The sequence below is a fragment of the Molothrus aeneus genome, chromosome 21, assembly GCF_037042795.1.
Source record: "Molothrus aeneus isolate 106 chromosome 21, BPBGC_Maene_1.0, whole genome shotgun sequence".
NCBI classification, from domain to species: domain Eukaryota; kingdom Metazoa; phylum Chordata; class Aves; order Passeriformes; family Icteridae; genus Molothrus; species Molothrus aeneus.
The window spans coordinates 1,767,814-1,788,003 of record NC_089666.1 but is presented as its reverse complement, the minus strand read 5'-3'; the positions used below and the strand labels follow the sequence as shown (position 1 = coordinate 1,788,003).

The window sequence follows — 20,190 nt, the reverse complement described above, 5'->3', positions numbered from 1 at the left end:
GAATGCCAGGAATCCCCACCTGTTCCTTCTGGAACCACAATCTCTGGAGGGCCCAGCTGGGAGTCGGCACATCCAGGTTTTATTCCCAGTGAAAAGGAATTCCCGCCCTCAGCTTCTCCCTTGTCCCATTTTCCCTCCCCAAAACCCCTCCAGTCCAATCCTGGGCTGCAGAAAACCTGGAAAAATGGAAAATAGAGAAAAAAAAACCCCAATATTGTTTCAGCCCCCCCAAACACTGGGAATTTGGACAATTCCAACTGCTGAAATCTGGGAGTGTCTCACATTCCAGGGGGAAGCAATTCCTTAATCCAGTTCCCTTCTCCCAGAAGGGGAAGCTCCTGGAGTGTCCAGGATGCAATCATTTCCCTACATTCCCAGGCAGGAACATCAAAACTTCCTTAAGAATTCCAGGGAATTTGTTCTGCTCTGGAAACTGGGGAGCAGGGCTGGGGAGAGGGGTTCGGCTCCGGCAGGGTCAGGGCTCAGCTTTCCGAGCCTGGAGCCAAAATCCCGGATTCCCGGGAGCCTGGAAAGGTGAGGGAATCTCATGTGGGTTCCTCAGCAGCTGGGAAAGGCTTTTCTTGGGATATTTCCTGTATTCAGTCCTGGATTCCTGGAAACCTGGATGGGTGAGGGAATCTCACGTGGGCTCCTCAGGAGCCCTCAGGGAAAGGTTTTTCCTGGGATATTTCCTGCACTTAAATCCCAGATTCCTGGAAACTTGGATGGGTGAGGGAATCTCACATGGGCTCCTCAGGAGCCCTCAGGGAAAGGTTTTTCCTTTCCATTTTTCCTGGGATATTTCATTTCTCGAGCTGAGAGTGGGGATTTTCTCCTTGCAGCTCTTCCCTGCTTTGTTTTCCAAGAGTTTCCTTGGGGTTTCTGACCCTTTTTCGAGCCTTTAGGATCTGCTGTGTTGGTGGTTTAGCTCAGAACAGGTTTGGTGCGTCCCACGCGCGGGTCAGGAGATGCTGAGTGCCAGAACCAGCTCCTGCCCAGGAGGCTGAGGGTCCACAGGGATCCCAGAGATCCCACCTGGATCCAAGCACAAAATTCCCATCCCCTTGGTGCTGTTGTGATCCCAGGGGAGCCAAAAATTTGATGTCAGAGGCAATCCCTGGACAGCAAAGTCCCAACTCCTGTGGGACTGGAAGCTTGGGAGATTCCTCCTGGGTGGTGGCCTTGGGGACAGCCATGTCCTGTGTCCTTGGAAACTCCTCCTGGCTGGTGGCCTTGGGGACATCCATGTCCTTCCCTCACCCAGGACAGCCTGGGGTGGGATTTGCCCCCCCATCCTTCAGTGGAATTGGTGTCTGAGACCCCAAGGGATAAATTGGGGCAATTTCCTGCAGAAATGGGGCTGCAGGGCTGGCCCTGGTGTGAGAGGGGGCTCAGGGTTCCCATGGGATGAGCCCCTCCTGCCATTGTTCCTGTGAGATCCGAGCTGGGAAGGGAATATTTTGTGCCAAAACCCAGGAAAAATCCCAGGTTCTTCCCTGGTGGTGCTGTGCCCGCTCCATGCCCAAGCACCTCAGTGTGGTGGCTGGGAATTCCCTGCTTGGCCTCAGGAACCCCCAGGCAGGAGGGATTTGGGATTCCTTGTCCCCAGCCTGGGAGGTGGCACAGCTGGGCTCTGTCCCCGCTGGGGGCCAGGAACTCCATCCCAGGAGGAATGGGAGCTCCATCCATGAGGAATGGGAGCTCCATCCTATAAGGAATGGGAGCTCCATCCATGAGGAATGGGAGCTCCATCCCATGAGGAATGGGAACTCCATCCTATAAGGAATGGGAGCTCCATCCATGAGGAATGGGAGCTCCATCCATGAGGAATGGGAGCTCCATCCATGAGGAATGGGAGCTCCATCCTATAAGGAATGGGAACTCCATCCCATGAGGAATGGGAGCTCCATCCATGAGGAATGGGAACTCCATCCTATAAGGAATGGGAGCTCCATCCTATAAGGAATGGGAGCTCCATCCAGGAGGAATGGGAGCTCCATCCAGGAGGAATGGGAGCTCTATCCCATGAGGAATGGGAGCTCCATCCCAGGAAGAATGGGAGCTCCATCCTATAAGGAATGGGAGCTCTATCCCAGGAGGAATGGGAGCTCCGTCCAGGAGGAATGGGAGCTCCATCCCATGAGGAATGGGAGCTCCATCCCATGAGGAATGGGAGCTCCATCCTATAAGGAATGGGAGCTCCATCCAGGAGGAATGTGAATTCCATCCCAGGAGGAATGGGAACTCGGTTCATGAGGAATGGGAGCTCCATCCTATAAGCAATGGGAATTCCATCCCATGAGGAATGGGAGCTCCATCTAGGAGGAATGGGAACTCCATCCATGAGGAATGGGAACTCCATCCCATGAGAAATGGGAACTCCACCCCATGAGGAAACCAGGCCTTTTCCATGGGTGGAAACCCATTTTTGGATAAAAAATCTGATTTTTCATCACCTGACAGAGATGATTTTTGGGCAGAGCAGAGTGGGAGCGGTTCCATGGGAGCAGGATGTGATTCCAGGGTTGTTGTTGGGCTCCTGGAGGAGAATTCCAATTTCAGCAGCTGTGGGAGAAGCTGCCACCCCATCCTTTATTCCTTCTGCCCTGGCTGTGGTGCCTTTTGGGGCTGCCTAAAAACAGAGCCAGACAAAATTGAGGAAATAAAAAGCAGGTGTATTTATTTATTGAAGGGCCCTCAGGTGCATCTCAGGCAGGGGCTGCACCCAAAACTGGACCACGGCTCACGGGATTTCACACTTTGATAACTTTGGTCCATTTGCATGTTGGGGGTTAATCCTCCAATTACAGCTTCAGCTAATGAAGCCATTCACCCCAAGTTTGCTCCCCCAGCTCCCTTTTGTTGAATCTCTGGGGGCCTGAGGCAGTGAGGTGTCCTTGCCTGCCAGGCCTGGAGAGGAATTGTTGTGTCTGCCCCAAACGGGAGAACAGCAGCTGGCACTGCGGGTGGGCTTTGGAGTTACACACTGAAGAACCCAGGATTATATTACAAATTACAAATTGCAAATACAAATAATAAAAAATGTATTAAATGAATCTATGAAATGCTGAGGCATCAGCTCCACCTCAGTGCTGCTGACACCCAGCAGGGCCCGGGATGCACCCGGGGCTGGGGTGGCTCCCCTGGGGCTCTCACCCCGCACCTTTCCTGGCTCAGGGCGTTTGTTTGTCTGAAAGCAGCAGAATCTTTAAGAGTCCATCCCAAAATGGTTGGGTTTTACCACAGAGCCCGTGATGGGGCACGAGCATCAGCAGTGGGTTGTCACAGACATCTTTTATGGAAAATCCTTTCCTTAGGATTTTTTCTCCTGAGAAGCTGAGAGGCCTCAGGAACAAAATGTACCCAATGGTTATCTGCTGCTGTGGAATGCAACAGGTGCATCTGGGATTGGGCTCGTGTGGTTGTTTCTAATTAATGGCCAATCACAGCCCAGCTGGCTCGGACTCTCTGTCCGAGACAGAAACTTTTGTTATCATTCTTTCTTTTGCTATTCTTAGCCAGCCTTCTGATGAAATCCTTTCTTCTATTCTTTTAGTATAGTTTAAATATAATATATATCATAAAATAATAAATCAAGCCTTCTGAAACATGGAGTCAGATCCTGGTCTCTCCCCTCATCCTCAGACCCCTGTGACACGGTCACATCCTTGCCTGCCAGGCCTGGAGAGGAATTGCTGTGTGGGAGAACAGCAGCTGGCACTGCGTGTGGGGTTTGGGGTTCTACACTAAAGAACTGCAGGGTCACAAATACACAAAAAATATAAAAATTAAACCCCTGAGGCATCGGCTGGTGGCCCCGAGCCGCTCCGTCCCTCCCCTCGTTCCGCTGCCCTGCCCGGGCCGGCGCCGCCGCATCCCCCGGCCCGACCCCTCCTTCCCTCCCTCCTTTCCTCCCTCCCTCCCCCCGCGGCATCCCGGGCTCCTTCCCGGGGGTTTTAATATTCAGGCCGTACCTTCCACATGAGCAGTGCTGAAGAGCCGGGTGTCGGGGTTTATTGATATCACCCGGGGCCGCTCGGGGCTGTCAGCTGCACATTCAGCCTCCCGCGACCCCCTAAGGTGCGGGTCCTGGCAGCTCTAAAGGAATCCGCACAAAAAAAAAAATCCCTTTTTTTGTTCGGCCCAAGGTGAGACAATGCGGGCAGGGCCCTGCTCCAGATGACAGCGCTGATAAAGGAGCGCGGCGCAGGGATATCTTCCTTTCTTCGCGCTCCTTCATTCAATCCTTCTTTCTGTCACTCGCATTCTCTCCTCCCTGCGTTTCCCTTTCTTCTCTTTCTTCTGGCGGCCGCGGCAGGGCCGGGCCCGGGGGTTCAATCGCGGGCGAATGTCACAGCCCCGCTCCCGGCGCATCCCGGGGCTGCCCAAGGCGTCCCGGGGGTTCCTGACATGAATGGAGAGCTGGGAGCGATTTTTGGGGGGAAAAACGGGCAGGGGAGGGGGGGAAAACGTGGAGAGAAAGAGAGAGGAGGTGGGAGAAACGCGGGAGGGAAAGTGGAGTTTGTGGTGAGGCAGGAGGGTGTGGATATCCACATATAAATGTATTTCTATATAGAAATCTATTTATAAATATATAGATATATAGAATGTGTATAGAACATTAATAGTATAGAAAATGAATACCCAAATCAAAGCTCACAGGGGCACAGCAAGTGGGCAGGGGATAAAAAAATCAGATATTCCAAAAATCCTTCATGACTTTTGCTGCATCCTTGATTTCCCAGCTGGAGCACGAGGAGAGGGAAGGGAAGAGGTGGCTCAGGGCCACTGGGATCTGTCCCTGGCATTGGGATCTGTCCCTGAAATCAGAATCTGTCCCTGGCATTGGGATCTGTCCCTGGCACTGGGATTTGTCCCTGGATCTGGGATCTGTCCCTGGAACTGGGATCTCTCCCTGGCATTGGGATCTCCCTGGAATCGGGATCTGTCCCTGGCACTGGGATCTGTCCCTGAATCAGGGATCTGTCCCTGGATCTGGGATCTGTCCCTGGGATCTGTCCCTGGATCAGGGATCTGTCCCTGTCCCTGGGATCTGTCCCTGGAATCAGAATCTGTCCCTGGCATTGGGATCTGTCCCTGGATCTGGGATCTGTCCCTGGAACTGGGATCTGTCCCTGGCATTGGGATCTCCCTGGAATCGGGATCTGTCCCTGGCACTGGGATCTGTCCCTGGATCTGGGATCTGTCCCTGGGATCTGTCCCTGGATCAGGGATCTGTCCCTGTCCCTGGGATCTGTCCCTGGATCAGGGATCTGTCCCTGGGATCTGTCCCTGGATCAGGGATCTGTCCCTGTCCCTGGGATCTGTCCCTGGATCAGGGATCTGTCCCTGGCACTGGGATCTGTCCCTGAATCAGGGATCTGTCCCTGGATCTGGGATGTGTCCCTGGGATCTGTCCCTGTCCCTGGGATCTGTCCCTGGCATTGGGATCTGTCCCTGGATCAGGGATCTCTCCCTGGATTAGGGATCAGGGAAAACAGGGAAAACAGGCAGGGCTGGTGTTGAGTTTTTCTCTTCTTTTTTGCTGGGGTCAGGGTGAAATGTGTGATTCGGCATTTCTTGCTTGGATTCAGGTGTTTATCAGTTTTTATCTGTGTTACAGGCTCACAAACTGTGAGTTTACCAGTACTTTAACAAACTAAAAATGGAGCTGTGTCTTTACAAGGCTTTGTAAGGATAAACTGTTTAATTAACAAATGGCCCTTAATTTTTTTAAAATTTAACTTAGGAACTAACTATTTGTGGCTTGTAATGTGGATCTTTTTATCTAATTACACAATATTACTTAAATTTATGAAGAAGAAGGATTAGTTTCTGTCCTAAAACTTCTATTTTGTTTTATATATATTGCTATATTCTATAACCTTAAACTCTAAGTTTTCTATTATGTGATATTATACACTTTTATTTAAACTATGCACCAATAACCTCAGTTTTATTGTTTCATTTTGGAAGTTTTCTCTATGGCTCCAGGTTAAATGTGGTGTTCTCTTGAGGGTCAGCACAGAAAGTCTGAAATTCTCAGAAACCAGGGTTCCAACAGGCTGGAGCTCAGGGTGGGATCCCAGCCAGGTGGGCACCCCCAGGGTGACCCTGTCCTTGTCCCTGCCCCTGTCCCTGCCCCTGTCCCTGTTTCTGTCCCTGTTCCTGTCCCTGTCCCTGTCCCTGTCCCTGTCCCTGTCCTGTCCCTGCCAGGAGTGGCACAGATTGATGGATCCCAGCCCCAAACTGGGGCTGAGCATCTCCAGGGTGTCCCCGTCCCTGTCCCTGTTCCTGTTCCTGTCCTTGTCCTGTCTCTGTTCCTGTCCCTGTTCCTGTCCCTGTTTCTGTCCCTGTTCCTGTTCCTGCCCCTGTCCCTGTCCTGTCCCTGTTTCTGTCCCTGTTCCTGTTCCTGTCCCTGTCCTGTCCCTGCCAGGAGTGGCACGGATTGGTGGATCCCAGCCCCAAACTGGAGCTGAGCATCTCCAGGGTGTCCCTGTCCCTGTCCCTGTCCCTGTCCCTGTTTCTGTCCCTGTCCCTGTCCCTGTCCCTGCCCAGGAGTGGCACTGATTGGTGAATCCCAGCCCCAAACTGGGGCTGAGGATGAGGAGGAGCAGCCAGGCCCAGCCCAGGGAGTTGCCCCAGGGCCCAGAGGAGCCGTGGGGACAGACATGGACAGGGAATGTCCCCTCTGCTCCTTCCCCCTTGATGTCCCAAGCCCCGGTGACAGAGCCACGCTGGTCCCTCGGGCCTGGCAGTGTCCCCTGCAGGCTGGGATCAGATCCCTGTAAATCCAGGGGTTATCTGGGATCATATCCCTGTAAATCCAGGAATTCCCTGGGATCAGATCCCTGTAAATCCAGGGGTTATCTGAGATTGGATCCCTGTAAATCCAGGAATTCCCTGGGATCATATCCCTGTAAATCCAGGGATTGTCTGAGATTGGATCCCTGTAAATCCAGGGATTCCCTGGGATCATATCCCTGTAAATCCAGGGGTTACCTGGGATCAGTTGTCCCATCCCTGCTGCCTTACCCTGTAAATCCAGGGGTTATCCAGGATCACATCCCTGTAAATACAGGGATTGTCTGGAATGGGATCCCTGGAAATCCAGGGGTTATCTGAGATTGGATCCCTGTAAATCCAGGAATTCCCTGGGATCATATCCCTGTAAATCCAGGGATTGTCTGAGATTGGATCCCTGTAAATCCAGGGATTCCCTGGGATCATATCCCTGTAAATCCAGGGGTTACCTGGGATCAGTTGTCCCATCCCTGCTGCCTTACCCTGTAAATCCAGGGGTTATCCAGGACCACATCCCTGTAAATCCAGGGATTGTCTGGGATGGGATCCCTGGAAATCCAGGGGTTATCTGAGATTGGATCCCTGTAAATCCAGGAATTCCGTGGGATCAGATCCCTGTAAATCCAGGGGTTATCTGAGATTGGATCCCTGTAAATCCAGAGATTCCCTGGGATCATATCCCTGTAAATCCAGGGGTTATCTGGGATCAGATCCCTGTAAATCCAGGAATTCCCTGGGATCATATCCCTGTAAATCCAGGGGTTATCTGAGATTGGATCCCTGTAAATCCAGGGATTCCCTGGGATCAGATCCCTGTTAATCCAGGGGTTATCTGGGATCAGTTGTCCCATCCCTGCTGCCTTACCCTGTAAATCCAGGGGTTATCTGGGGTTGGATCCCTGTAAATCCAGGGATTGTCTGGGATGGGATCCCTGTAAATCCAGGGGTTATTCGGGATCAGATCTCCCACCTCTGCTGCCCTACCCTGTAAATCCAGGGATTCTCTGGGATCAGATCCCTGTAATCCAGGGATTCTCCAGTATCACATCCCTGTAAATCCAGGGGTTATCTGGGGCTGGATCCCTGTAAATCCAGGGATTATCTAGGATCAGATCAGCTCTGATCCCTGTAAATCCAGATACACCTTGGGCAGTCAGAAACCTCTGAGGCTACACCCACTATGGACGATGGTCATGAGTTTTTCAGACAATTATAAATTTTTAACCCCATTTGCATATCAGGGGTTCATGTTCCAATTACAGCTTCAGGTGATGAAGTCATTTACCCCCAGTTTGCTGCCCTCCAGCTCATTTTGTTTGTACTTTTCAGGGCCTGAGGCTGGAGGGTGTCCTTGAGTTTCAGGCCCAGAGGAATTGTTGTGTCTGAATAAAACGGGAGAACAGCAGCTGGCAGAACAGGCTGTGGAATTTAGAGTTGGGCACTAATGCAGCACAGGATCTGAAAAATAGAAAAGCTGAAATCCTAAGGCATTGCTCGCCTTCCCTCCTTCCCTCTGTGAAAAACATGTTGACTCTCCTGTGAAAATGTAAAAAGTTTAATAAAGGACAATAGGAGACAAGGACCACAGAGCAAAGGTTATTACAACTACACTGTTATCTTTGGGGATGCTCTTTAAATATTTTTTCTATTGCATCAGTCTGTTGTATATTCATAGACTTCTATGGATAGTAAAAATTTTCTCTAAACCAGTTTATATGTTTTAAGGATTGTTTAACCTGGCTCCTCCTTGGGTTTGGTTTTTAGAGCATGTGGATTCCTTGGCTGTGGTTTTAGTAATTTTTTATCACCTCCAGTTTTTGGGCCTTGGTCCGCACTGTTTTTGGATGGTGAGTGCTGGTAGTTGGCAGATCTGTAGCAGGTGTCCTCATCCTGTGTTCATTGGATGTTATCCCATCCAAGTAGGCATTTAAACACAAATATAGTTATTTAACTACTATGTCTAAGCTTAATTAACAACAGAAATAAAAACTATATCTTTATAACAAAGTTACTTTAACACTATGCATATAAAATCGATTTTAATATTTGTGAAAAGCCAATATTATCATATGATCTAATATATTAATATATTATAATATATCATATATGCATATACTATATATTCATATATAAATATATTACCATATATTATAACATATAATTTTATATCATCATATAAATAATAGAATTAGAAATAATATATTATATAATTTCATATTATAGAAATAATAGAATCATAAATACTACATATAAACAACATTATAATATAATATAATATAATATAATATAATATAATATAATATAATATAATATAATATAATATAATATAATATAATATAATATAATATAATATAATATAATATAATATAATATAATATAATGTAATATAATATGATGTAATAATATATAATATAATATAATAATATATTATATAATTTTTATTTATAATATATAAACACTAAAATGTATTGTGATATATTATAATTATATTATAATAATATATATCTATTTATAGAATATATAAATAATAAAATTATAAATTATACATATAATATCTATTGTATAATATGTATTGTATTATAAAATATGATATCTATAACACCTCCCTCTGTCCGGGCTGGATCCTGCGCCTGCCACAGGCACGAGGCCATGAATATTGAAGTGCCAGAGGGGCCTTTTATGGAGCCCACAGATGTGCCGGGACTCGGGGCCGGCCCCATCACCTCGGGCCGCTTGAAAAGGCCGAACAAAAGCGCGGAGAGAGAGGGCGAGGGGCGGAGGGGGCAGGGAGGCGAGGAGCAGGAAAAAGTTGAAAGCGAAGAAAAGAGGGCCGGAGTTGATGGATATTCCATCTGTTTGTGGCCAGGGCATTCACAAAGGACGCGGCTCCCTGTCTGCCCTCCCTCCCTCCCTCCCTCTCTCCCGGGCTGCCGCCGAACGGTCGGGATGGGTCGGGTTTGTTCCCCTCCGGAAGGGGCAGAAAGTTTTGGGGTTTGTGATGGGTGTGAGGACAAGGCAGTGGGGCAGATCCTCAGGATCAGCCCCGTGGATCCCACTATTCTCTGGGATCTCATCTGGATCAGATCAGCCTCATGGATCCTGCTGTCCCCACAGGGAGTTTCTGGGATCAGATCAGCCCCGTGGATCCTGCTGTTCCCACAGGGATCCTCTGGGATCCCATCTGGATCAGATCAGCCCCGTGGATCCCGCTGTCCTCACAGGGATCCTCTGGGATCAGATCAGCCCCATGCATCCCACTGTTCCCACAGGATCCCATCTGGGATCAGATCAGCCCCATGGATCCTGATGTTCCCACATGGAGCCTCTGGGATCAGATCAGCCCTGTGGATTCCACTGTTCCCACAGGGATCCTCTGGGATCAGATGGGATCCCATGGATCCCACTGTTCCCACAGGATCCCATCTGGATCAGATCAGCCCCGTGGATCCTGCTGTTCCCACAGGATCTCATCTGGGATCCCATTTGGGATCAGATCCCTGTGGATCCCAAACTGAGTCTTTAACCAAAGGAAAACTCTGTCTGGAATATTTTTATATGTTTATTGGGTTATTACCTTATCTAAGCAGGTATTTTAATATAAGTATACTGATATCAGCTATTTAATTAAGCTTAATTAACAACAGAAATAAAAACTATATCTTTATAACAAAGTCACTTCAACACCACACAAATAAAATCTATTTTAATATTTGTGAAAAGCCAATATTATATTAACAGTGCTGGGAGCAACAAAATCATGGCAGGACAATTCTGCACCGCCTTTTTGGGCTCCTCAAGGCCCCGTTTGCACCTGGATGGGATTGGTTTGCTCCTGCCTGGGAAAAAGGAGCTGGGAAGGCTGGGAGAGCTCCAATTCCAGCTTCCGGAGCTGCTGGTGGCAGGCCCAGCTCAGGAGAGGATAAATCCCAATGTGCCCCTGATCCTGGCTCGTTCTGTGTCCTCCTGGGGCAGCCCGAAGCTCGGGCTGTGCCATCCCACCTCTCCTGTCCCACAGGCACAGCTTGGGATGGTGGATCCAGGGATTCCTCCATGCCTGAATCCCAAAGATTCCTCCTTCTGCCCCACAGGCGATGCCCAGGGCAGGATCTCAGCTGTAATCATGGGATGGGCTGGGCTAGGCTGGGCTGGGTTGTGTTGGGTTGAGTTGAGTTGACTTGGGTTGGCTTGGGTTGAGTTGAGTTGGATTGGCTTGGGTTGGGCTGGGCTGGGTTGAGTTGGGTTGGGTTTGGTTTGGTTAAGTCTCGTTGAGCTGAGTTTTGTTGGGTTGAGTTGAGTTGAGTTGGGCTGGGCTGGGTTGTGTTGAATTGAGTTGGGTAGGGTTGGGCTGGGTTGCGTTGGCTTGGCTTGAGTTGGGTTGGCTTGGGACCAGCTTAAAATGGATCCAAGTCCATCCTCCTGCCATGGCAGGGACACCTTCCACCATCCCAGGCTGCTCCCAGCCCTGTCCAGCCTGGCCTTGGACTCTTCCAGGGATCCAGGGGCAGCCACAGCTGCTCTGGGCACCCTGTGCCAGGGCCTGCCCACCCTCACAGCCAGGAATTCCTTCCCAATATCCCACCTAAACCCCCCTGTGGCAGTGGGAAGCCATTCCCTGTGTCCTGTCCCTCCATCCCTTGGCAATTGTCTCTCTCCATCTTTCCCGTGGCTCCTTCAGGCCGGGCAAGGCCACAATGAGGCCACTCCAGAGCTTTGGGACAGTTCAGCCTCCTCTCCAGGCTGAACATTCCCAATTCCCTCAGCCTTTCCCTCCAGGAGAGCTGCTCCGTCCCATTGATCCCTGTGCACCTGGGCTGGGCTGGGTGGAGAGCCCTGGAACAGGGGATCCTCTGGGGGCTCTCACCTGGGGCTGCTCAGATTGTGCTGGCACCTTCCAGTGGGTTTCCCTCCCTTCCCTTCCCTTCCCTTCCCTTCCCTTCCCTTCCCTTCCCTTCCCTTCCCTTCCCTTCCCTTCCCTTCCCTTCCCTTCCCTTCCCTTCCCTTCCCTTCCCTTCCCTTCCCTTCCCTTCCCTTCCCTTCCTCCCTCATCCCATTACATCCCAGCCACCTCCAGGTGGGATTTATGGAGCATCCCCATGGCTGCAGCAGCTTCAGGGGAATTTGCTGCAGCCAAATGCAGCACAAGAGTTGCAGCCATGGCCCAGCTGACCCCAATCCCAGACCATTTGCAGTCCCACACCATCCCAAATCCCGCTCCATCCCTAATCCCACACCATCTTCAGTGCCACTCCATCCCCAATCCCACTCCCTCCCCAATCCCATTTTGTCCTCAATCCCACTTTGTCCCCAGTCCCAATTTGCCCTTAATCCCGTTCCCTCCTCAATCCCACTCCCTACTCTATCCTACTCCCTCCCCAATCCTGCTCTGTCCCCAGTCCCACTCTATTCCCAGTCCTGCTCCCTCCCCAATCCCATTTCATCCCAAATCCCACTCCTTCCCCAATCCCACTTCATCCCCAGTCCCACTCTGTCCCCAATCCCATTTTGTCCCCAATCCCATTTTGTCCCCAGCCCCACTTCATCCCCAGTCCCGCTCCCTCCCCACCTCTCCCGTTTGGTTTTCAGGGCGGTGCAGCTGGCAGGGAGAGGGAAGGGAAGGGGAGGGGAGGGCAGGGCTGAGGCTGGCGAGCAGCCCCTGCTGCCCTCGCCCCATCCCCGTAATGAATGCGCCCCCACGCCCGGCGCTGCCATCCCGCTCCCAGCACCGGCTGCGGCTCCTTGTGGAGCATCCCGGGCTCAGGCTGAGCCTGGAGGGCCTCGCTGGGGCCGGCTCCTCCTAATCCTGTTGATTAATTTAACTCCAGGGCCAAGAGGAGCCCAGAAGCTGCGGCTGGAGAGGAGGGAGGCGGAGGAGACGGGAATGGGGATGGGGACACGGCCAGGCGCTGACTGCAGACGGCTTTTCCTGGTGCCCAGCCTCCTCCTGCTCCTTCCAAACCCCTCCAAAGGGCTCCTGCTCGTTGCTCCCCAAGCTGAACCCGCAGCTTTCCTCAGGAATGGAGTTTGGGGCTGTAATTCCCACATTTCCTCGCGCTGGAATGAGCCCCCGGACAAGGCCAGGCTTCCCTTTGTCGTCTTTCCCCGCACTGCTCCGGCTGCTCCAGGGGGGTTTATTCCCTTTCCCAGCTCTTCCTGAAGGTGCAGGACTCGGCAGTGCCCCACACAAACCCTCAGCAGGTCCCTCCACGGGGCCACTGCTCCCCTTGCCTCCCAAAAATTGCCCAGACATTGGAAGATCCCCCTCGGAGCAGCGGGAAGGGCTTCCCACTGCATCCCTGCTGCCACTCCCAGGATGAAGCCCCTGCCCGCCTTTTATTCCTGAAATTACCATTTCTTTCTAAAAGCAAAGAGATTTGGGCAGTTTGAGTTTTTCATTCTGAGCTGCAGAGCAGTTACTCTGAAAAAGAGATGAAAAAACAATGGAATTGTTCCTAAAAAACCCAAACACAGCGGGATGAGCATGAGTCCTATAACCCACATGCTTTTCTCCTGGCTTTCCCTGCTCTCCTGGCTTTTCCTTCTCTCCTGTTTTCCCTTCTCTTCTGGTTTTCCCTTTTCCTTTCAGTTTTCCCTTTTCCCCTCAATTTTCTATTTTTTCTTCAGTTTTCCCTTTTCCCTTTAGTTTTCCCTTTTCCCTTCAGTTTTCCCTTTTCCCTTTAGTTTTCCCTTTTCCCTTCAGTTTTCCCTTTTCAGTTTTCCCTTTTCCCTTCGTTTTTCCCTTTTCCCTTCAGTTTTCCCTTTTCAGATTTCCCTTTTCCCTTTAGTTTTCCCTGTTCCCTGCCTTGTCCTGGGAGGTTTTCCCCTCCGCTCACTCCCGGCTCCGCTTTTCCCGTTAATCTTTCCCAGGATGAGCTCCCGGTGGAGCTGCTGCCGGCTAGCCCGCTGCTTCCCATCCTTCATCCTTCCCACCCAGGAAGGAGCTGCTGGAAATTTCTGTACCTTCCCCTTTGCAGGCTGAGCAAGGCTAAAACACCACCGGTTGTTCCTGAAGGAAAAATCTCTGGAAATTTGGGTGAAAAATTCGGGTGTCCCCCTGCTCCTGCTGCTGGCAGCCACTGCTCACACAGGGATGGGCTGGAAAAAATGAAGGGTTTGAGTTTGGGGTGGATCCCCAGCCTGGGATTCTCCACAGCTTTGGAGAATCCAAAAAAGAATCCACATTCTCTGAAAAAATTCCTTGGCCCAGGATTTTTCTCCTGGGAAGCTGAAGAGCCTCAGAGAAAAGGAAAACAATTCTTATCTCATTTGCTTCTCCTGTGTTGTGCTCATGTGTGGAATGTGTTTGGAGATTGTTTACCCAAAGGTGATTCCTGTTTCATTGGATTCTGAATCCAATGAAATATTCCTGTTTCACTGCATTCTGCTGTGAGTTGTTTTGACTCTTTGGCCAATCAGGGCCAAGCTGTGTCTAGACTCTGAGTTTTCCTTATTATCTTTTTTGCATTCTGTAAGTGTCCTTTCCGTATTCTTTAGTCAGTATAGTTAGTGTAGTATTCTTTAATATAACATAGCATCACAAGGTAATAAATCAGCCTTCTGAGAGCGTGGAGTCAGATGCATCATTCCTGCCTTCATCAGGGCATTCCCTGCAAACACAGCACGGGAGCTTTGGGGAGAACGTGGGAATGGATTGTCCTGGATATTGCAGCTGGTTGGGAATGGGAACGACCTGTGGGGCTGGGAGCTGAGGGAGCAGCTCGTGGGGCGTGCTGGATGTGCCAGGAGCCCATCCCAGCTGGAAAACATTCCCTGTCCTTCCCCACATCCCTGCCTGACAGCAGCAGCTGCTCAGGCTGGGAGCAGCTGTTCCCAGCCATTCCCTGGGAGTTTTCCTCGGTTCCAGCTTTGAGGTCGGGCTCTTGGAGCCGGGCACTTGGCACCGGGAACTGTGGCTGCTGTTCCCAGCCCTTCCCGGCCCCCGGGGTCACTGGGGTGGGGGGGTGGCTCCTGCTGGCTCTGGCACGGCTGGAAAATGGGGATAACGCCTGGCAGGAGCCGTCAGGAAGCTTGGGGATGGATGGAGCGGCTTATCCTGATCTTGGTATCGGTTATCTCAGCCCTTTTCACCCCAGAATCAGCACCACGGTGGGGACACAGGGTGACAATCCCTTGTCCTCTCCCAAAACCTCATGGACAAACCAGGGATCCTTTAGCGGGAGCTGGGGGTGTATAGAGGATATTTTCACTCCTGACAAAGGAGGAAATGACAATTAATTACTTTATTATACTATGTTATTCTATATTATATTACACTATATTACATTACATCTAAACTGAATCTGCCAAGCACTCAACTCTGCACCCAACTGCTCTGAATCTCTGTCAGTGACAGTCCCGACACACACACACACACACCTGTGTGGACCTGGATTCCATTGGTCAGTGAATCAAAATATTCACACCAGAATCCAATTATCAATTCCCTTCAGGTAAACAATCTCCCATGATTGTGAACAAACACAGGAGCACTAAATGAGATAAGAATTGTGTTTTCTTTCTCTGAGGTTCAGAGAATGTGAAACCCAGAAATATTCTTGGGAAGAATTGTGCCTTGCTTTTCTCTGAGAAGAGAAATGTGGCAACAATGAGGTTTCCCTTCCCAGGTGGAATTTGGCACGGATCCTTTCCCGGGTGGTTTTCGCTGCCCCTGGGAGCTCTGGATCCCAGGAGTGGGATGGGAGGAGCAGCCGAGCTCATTCATGATGGAGCAGCTCCACTGAGGAGCTTCAGGGAATGTGCTGGAGCTTTCCAGATGTGCCTTTGCTCCTCCAAGGCCCAGATGTGCGGGCTCCTACCTGCCCCGCATCATCTGGGGCCCAGATGTGCAGCCCTGCTGTCCTCAAGCACAGATGTTCCTTCTCCTGGAGACCCCTCGAAGTGGACAAATCCCAAAAATCTTGTTTAGAAACAAATTTTGGCGACGCGTGGAAGAACTTAGAAATTTTTTAGGATTTTTTCTTTAGGATCTTTAAAACGTGGGGCAGTTGCTGCCCCTCTGAAGCCGTCAGGGAATTTCTCACTGATTTTGGGGGAAGAAATACAGAAATCGAAGGGTTTGGATCTAAAAGCTGAACATGTTTAAGGCATTTAACGGGATGCCAGAGCCTGAAGGAGGGAAAACCTCTCCAAGGGATGTTTTTCCTCCAGAAACAACCCCTGGAGCAGAGCTCCCCTGGATCCAGCACCTTCTCCGAGGTCCCACAAGCCCCGGGACATAAAAGGAATTTTGTCAGGAATGCAGAGGCTTTTTGTGGTGATCTCAGTACAAACGAGGCGGCCCCGGGGGAATCTGTGCCTCCCAAACCCCCCAGCAGCTGTCGGGAGCCACAGCTGCAGCTCCCAGCGCTGCCAAGAAGAAAAGCAGATTTTTGGGTGATGATAATATAGGAGCTGAACAAAAAAGGGGGGAAAAATAGGCTGGAAAACACGGTTAGAGACTTCAGGGAACTTTATGGTCAAGCAGAGTTTATGTAAGCCCTGCTTTAATCCTAAATTAGCAAAGGTTCGCCTGAAAGAAAAAGGACTTTGCTGTGAGCACGATTTGGTTCTGGCTCTCAGCGAGGCTGGGTGGTTCCTGTGGAAAACAACAGCCAGGCTCGGGAAGGGAAAAAATCAATTGATGCAGTGAATCCCCTGTTTTCCTGGGAAAGAAGGAAGAGGTGGCAGGGCCAGAGCTGTCCCCAGCTCGGAGGTTTCCTGTGTCACCTTGTCCCTTCTCTGCTGCCCTGGACAGGGGGCACATTTTGTGGCCTCTCACATTTTTGAGACCTTCCAAAATCAACATCTGCACCCCACAGGGAACCCATAACCCCCACATGGAACATCTCTGGAGCCTGGGATTGCTCCAGGAGAGACAACATTGGAGTTCCAGCTCCTGCAAAAGCTGCTGAGGACCTGGGGGATATCCATGGGGGGCTTTCTGCTTGATCTCCAGCCAAAAATGTGGGGCAAAACTGGGTTTATTTATTCCAGCTGGGTTCACCAGAGCCTCAGGAGGCCGTGCCTGGTGCTGGGATCAAGGCAGGGAGAAGGGAAAGGGAAAAGTTCAGGTGGAGGAATAAGTGACTGATTAAACATTGGGAAAGGACTGGATGGTGCCTGAATTCCATAGGAAATTTGGGAATTGAAGAGCTGAGTTGTCTCCTGTGGGCAGCCCAACCTCCAGCAATGCTGAGCTGGAAGGGTTTTTCCCATCTGTAAAAATTGCCAATTGTTCCTCTTTCTTTTCCTTCCTAAGTTTTAAAAACTGAAATCTTCAAGCCTAACCCTTGATAAAACATGGGAGGAAATTGGGCAGCACAAGTCAAAGCATCATTTGTTGACAACATTTCAGTTCTTGCCTTTTTTGGGCCAAAACGGGCAACTCTGAAACAGGAATTTCCAAGGAGAAGTGGAAATCCCTTGAAATAAGCCAAACACTGGCAGTTCTTTTCTCGGTGTCAATTTGAATCAGGGGCTATGGGCTCCCCTTTTCCTGTGAGAAGTTTTGATTTCCCGAGGTTTTCTTTGCAATGTGGGGGGAAATAAATGTAGCAAATGCCATAAACAGCATAAAAAGAGTGGATGTTCTGTCCATGGGACAGAGAAACTGGAAATTCCTCATCCCTGGAAGCGTCCAAGGCCAGGCTGGACAGAGCTTGGAGCACCCTGGGACAATGGAAGGTGTCCCTATGGAGGGGTGGAATGGGATGAGAGTTAAGGTCCCTCCCAGCCCAAACCAGTCTGGGATTCCAGGATTGCCGTGGCTGTGGGGACAGGGACTGGGATTCCAGGATTCCCGTGGATGTGGAATTGAGGGACTGGGATTCCAAGATTCCCATAGCTGTGGAATTGAGGGACTGGGATTCCAGGATTGCCATGGACGTGGAATTGAGGGACTGGGATTCCAGGATTGCCATGGACGTGGAATTGAGGGACTGGGATTCCAGGATTGCCGTGGCTGTGGAATTGAGGGACTGGGATCCCAGGATTCCCATGGCTGTGGGGACAGGGACTGGGATCCCAGGATTGCCATGGATGTGGCATTGAGGGACTGGGATCCCAGGATTGCCATGGATGTGGCATTGAGGGACTGGGATCCCAGGATTCCCATGGCTGTGGCATTGAGGGACTGGGATTCCAGGATTCCCATGGATGTGGAATTGAAGGACTCCTTTTCTTAGATACTGAGAAGAAATTCTTCCCTGGAATGGATTTCCCAGAGAAGCTGTGGCTGCCCCAGATCCCTGGAGGTGCCCTGGCATGGTGGGAAGTGTCCATGCCCACGGCAGGGGGTGGCACTGGATGGACTTTGAGGCCTTTCCAACCCAAATTAGATTATTATCCCTGCTGTTAATGAAGGAATGGGACCACTTTTGGGCTAAGAATGATTTATTACTCAGATAAGCATTAGAGGCTGTGAGATTTATGAGAGCAAGTAGCCAGTTGTAGCTCAAGAGTGGCCACAAGTCCTTTGTTACAAGACAATCTGTAACTTTTTAATCTAATGGACAAAGTTTCTCTTGTTTTTCCAACTTATCCCTTTTATTGAATTTTGCTGTGGATACTTTTGCCCAGTAGGCTGTTGTCACACGTATACACACATTCTAATATATAGAATATATTATATTATATTCTAATATATAGAATATATAGAATATGTAAAACTATATTCTAATATATAGAATATAGTTTTATAGTTATAATATTATATTAAAAGTTCTAAACTCTTAGCTTACTCTATATAACTACACTCCTACATTATAAACTCATCATTTTAGCACTACAATTTCTCACTTACTTAAGGCATATTCTTACAGCTCTAGAAACAGAAGTTTATGATTTTTCTTCTTAATGTCTGTGTATATTTTTTACATTAATATAATACACAGCCTTTTCACATTAATCTAATTTGCATTAATCTAATTAATCTATTTTTACATTAATCTAATTAATCTATTTTTACATTAATCTAGTGTACAGCTTTTTTCTAAGGCTGCAGATCAAACCCTTCAGTGTTTGTGGAATTTTCTGTTTTTCCGATTCCCACATCAGAAGATTCCAACATTGGAACATAATTCCAAGCTTTATTTTGTTGACTTTGCTGGGCTCTTTACAGAATTCCCAGAATCACTGGGTGGGAAGAGACCTTCAAGACCATGGAGTCCAACCCAGCCCCAACCCCTCAACTAAACCCTGGCACTCAGTGCCACATCCAGGCTTTGTTAAACACACCCAGGGATGGGGACTCCGCCACCTCCCTGGGCAGATCATTCCAGAACTTTGTCACAGACATCTTTTATGAAAAATCCTTTCCTTAGGGTTTTTTCTCCTGGGAAGCTGAGAGGCCTCAGGAACAAAATGTAACCAATGGTTATCTGCTGCTGTGGAATGCAACAGGTGCATCTGGGATTGGCCCATGTTGGTTGTTTCTAATTAATGGCCAATCACAGTCAGCTGGCTCAGACTCTCTGTCCGAGCCACAAGCCTTTGTTATTCATTCCTTCTTTTTTTATTCTTAGCCAGCCTGCTGATGAAATCCTTTCTTCTATTCTTTTAGTATAGTTTTAATATAATATCTATCATAAAATAATAAATCAGCCTTCTGAAACATGGAGTCAAATCCTTGTCTCTTCCCTCATCCTCGGACCCCTTTCAGCACTGTCACAGAACTTTATCACTGTTTCCATGAAAAACTTTTCCCTGCTATCCACCCTGTATTTCCCTTGGTGCAGCTTAAGGCTGTGTGCTCTGGTTGTGTCAGTGCTGCTGGAGAAAGAGCCCAGCCCCAGCTGAGCACAGCCACCTTTCAGGAGCTGTGGGGAGTGATAAAGTCACCCCTGAGTCTCCTTTTCTCCAGGCTGAGCACCCCCAGCTCCCTCAGTGGTTCCTCACAGGGTTTGTGTTCCAATATTTTTCCCCGTGGGACTGAGCCCCCTCTCCTGATTTCCTCTTCCTCCCTCTCCTCAGGGAACCGCCTGGACGAGGGCTCGGACGTGGAGTCGGAGCCGGACCTGCCGCTGAAGCGGAAGCAGCGCCGCAGCCGCACCACGTTCACGGCGGAGCAGCTGGAGGAGCTGGAGAAGGCCTTCGAGAGGACCCACTACCCCGACATCTACACCCGCGAGGAGCTGGCCCAGCGCACCAAGCTCACCGAGGCCCGCGTGCAGGTAAGGCCCGGCCTAACCGCGCGCGGCCCGGTCTAAGGTCTAAGCCCACACGCTCCCCGGAGTAACCCTGTGCACCCCTGGCTTAACCCTGCACCTTCTGGCTTACTCTGTGCAGCCCAGCCTAACCCTGCACCGCCCAGCCTAACCCTGTGCAGCCCAGCCTAACCCTGCATGTTCTTGCTTACCCTGCGCAGCCCAGACTAACCCTGTGCAGCCCAGC

At 50.0% G+C, this 20,190-nt stretch overlaps 1 protein-coding gene across 3 annotated transcripts in view; it reads left to right on the top strand.

The window, feature by feature from the left end:
• PAX7 (paired box 7) overlaps positions 1 to 20,190 on the top strand; it is a 136,821-nt gene that overhangs the window by 39,749 nt on the left and 76,882 nt on the right. For all 3 annotated transcript variants that reach the window (XM_066563982.1, XM_066563980.1, XM_066563981.1), the window contains exon 5: positions 19,771 to 19,970. In XM_066563982.1, coding sequence (XP_066420079.1) covers positions 19,771 to 19,970 — 200 coding nt within the window. The remainder of the gene's footprint in view (positions 1 to 19,770; positions 19,971 to 20,190) is intronic.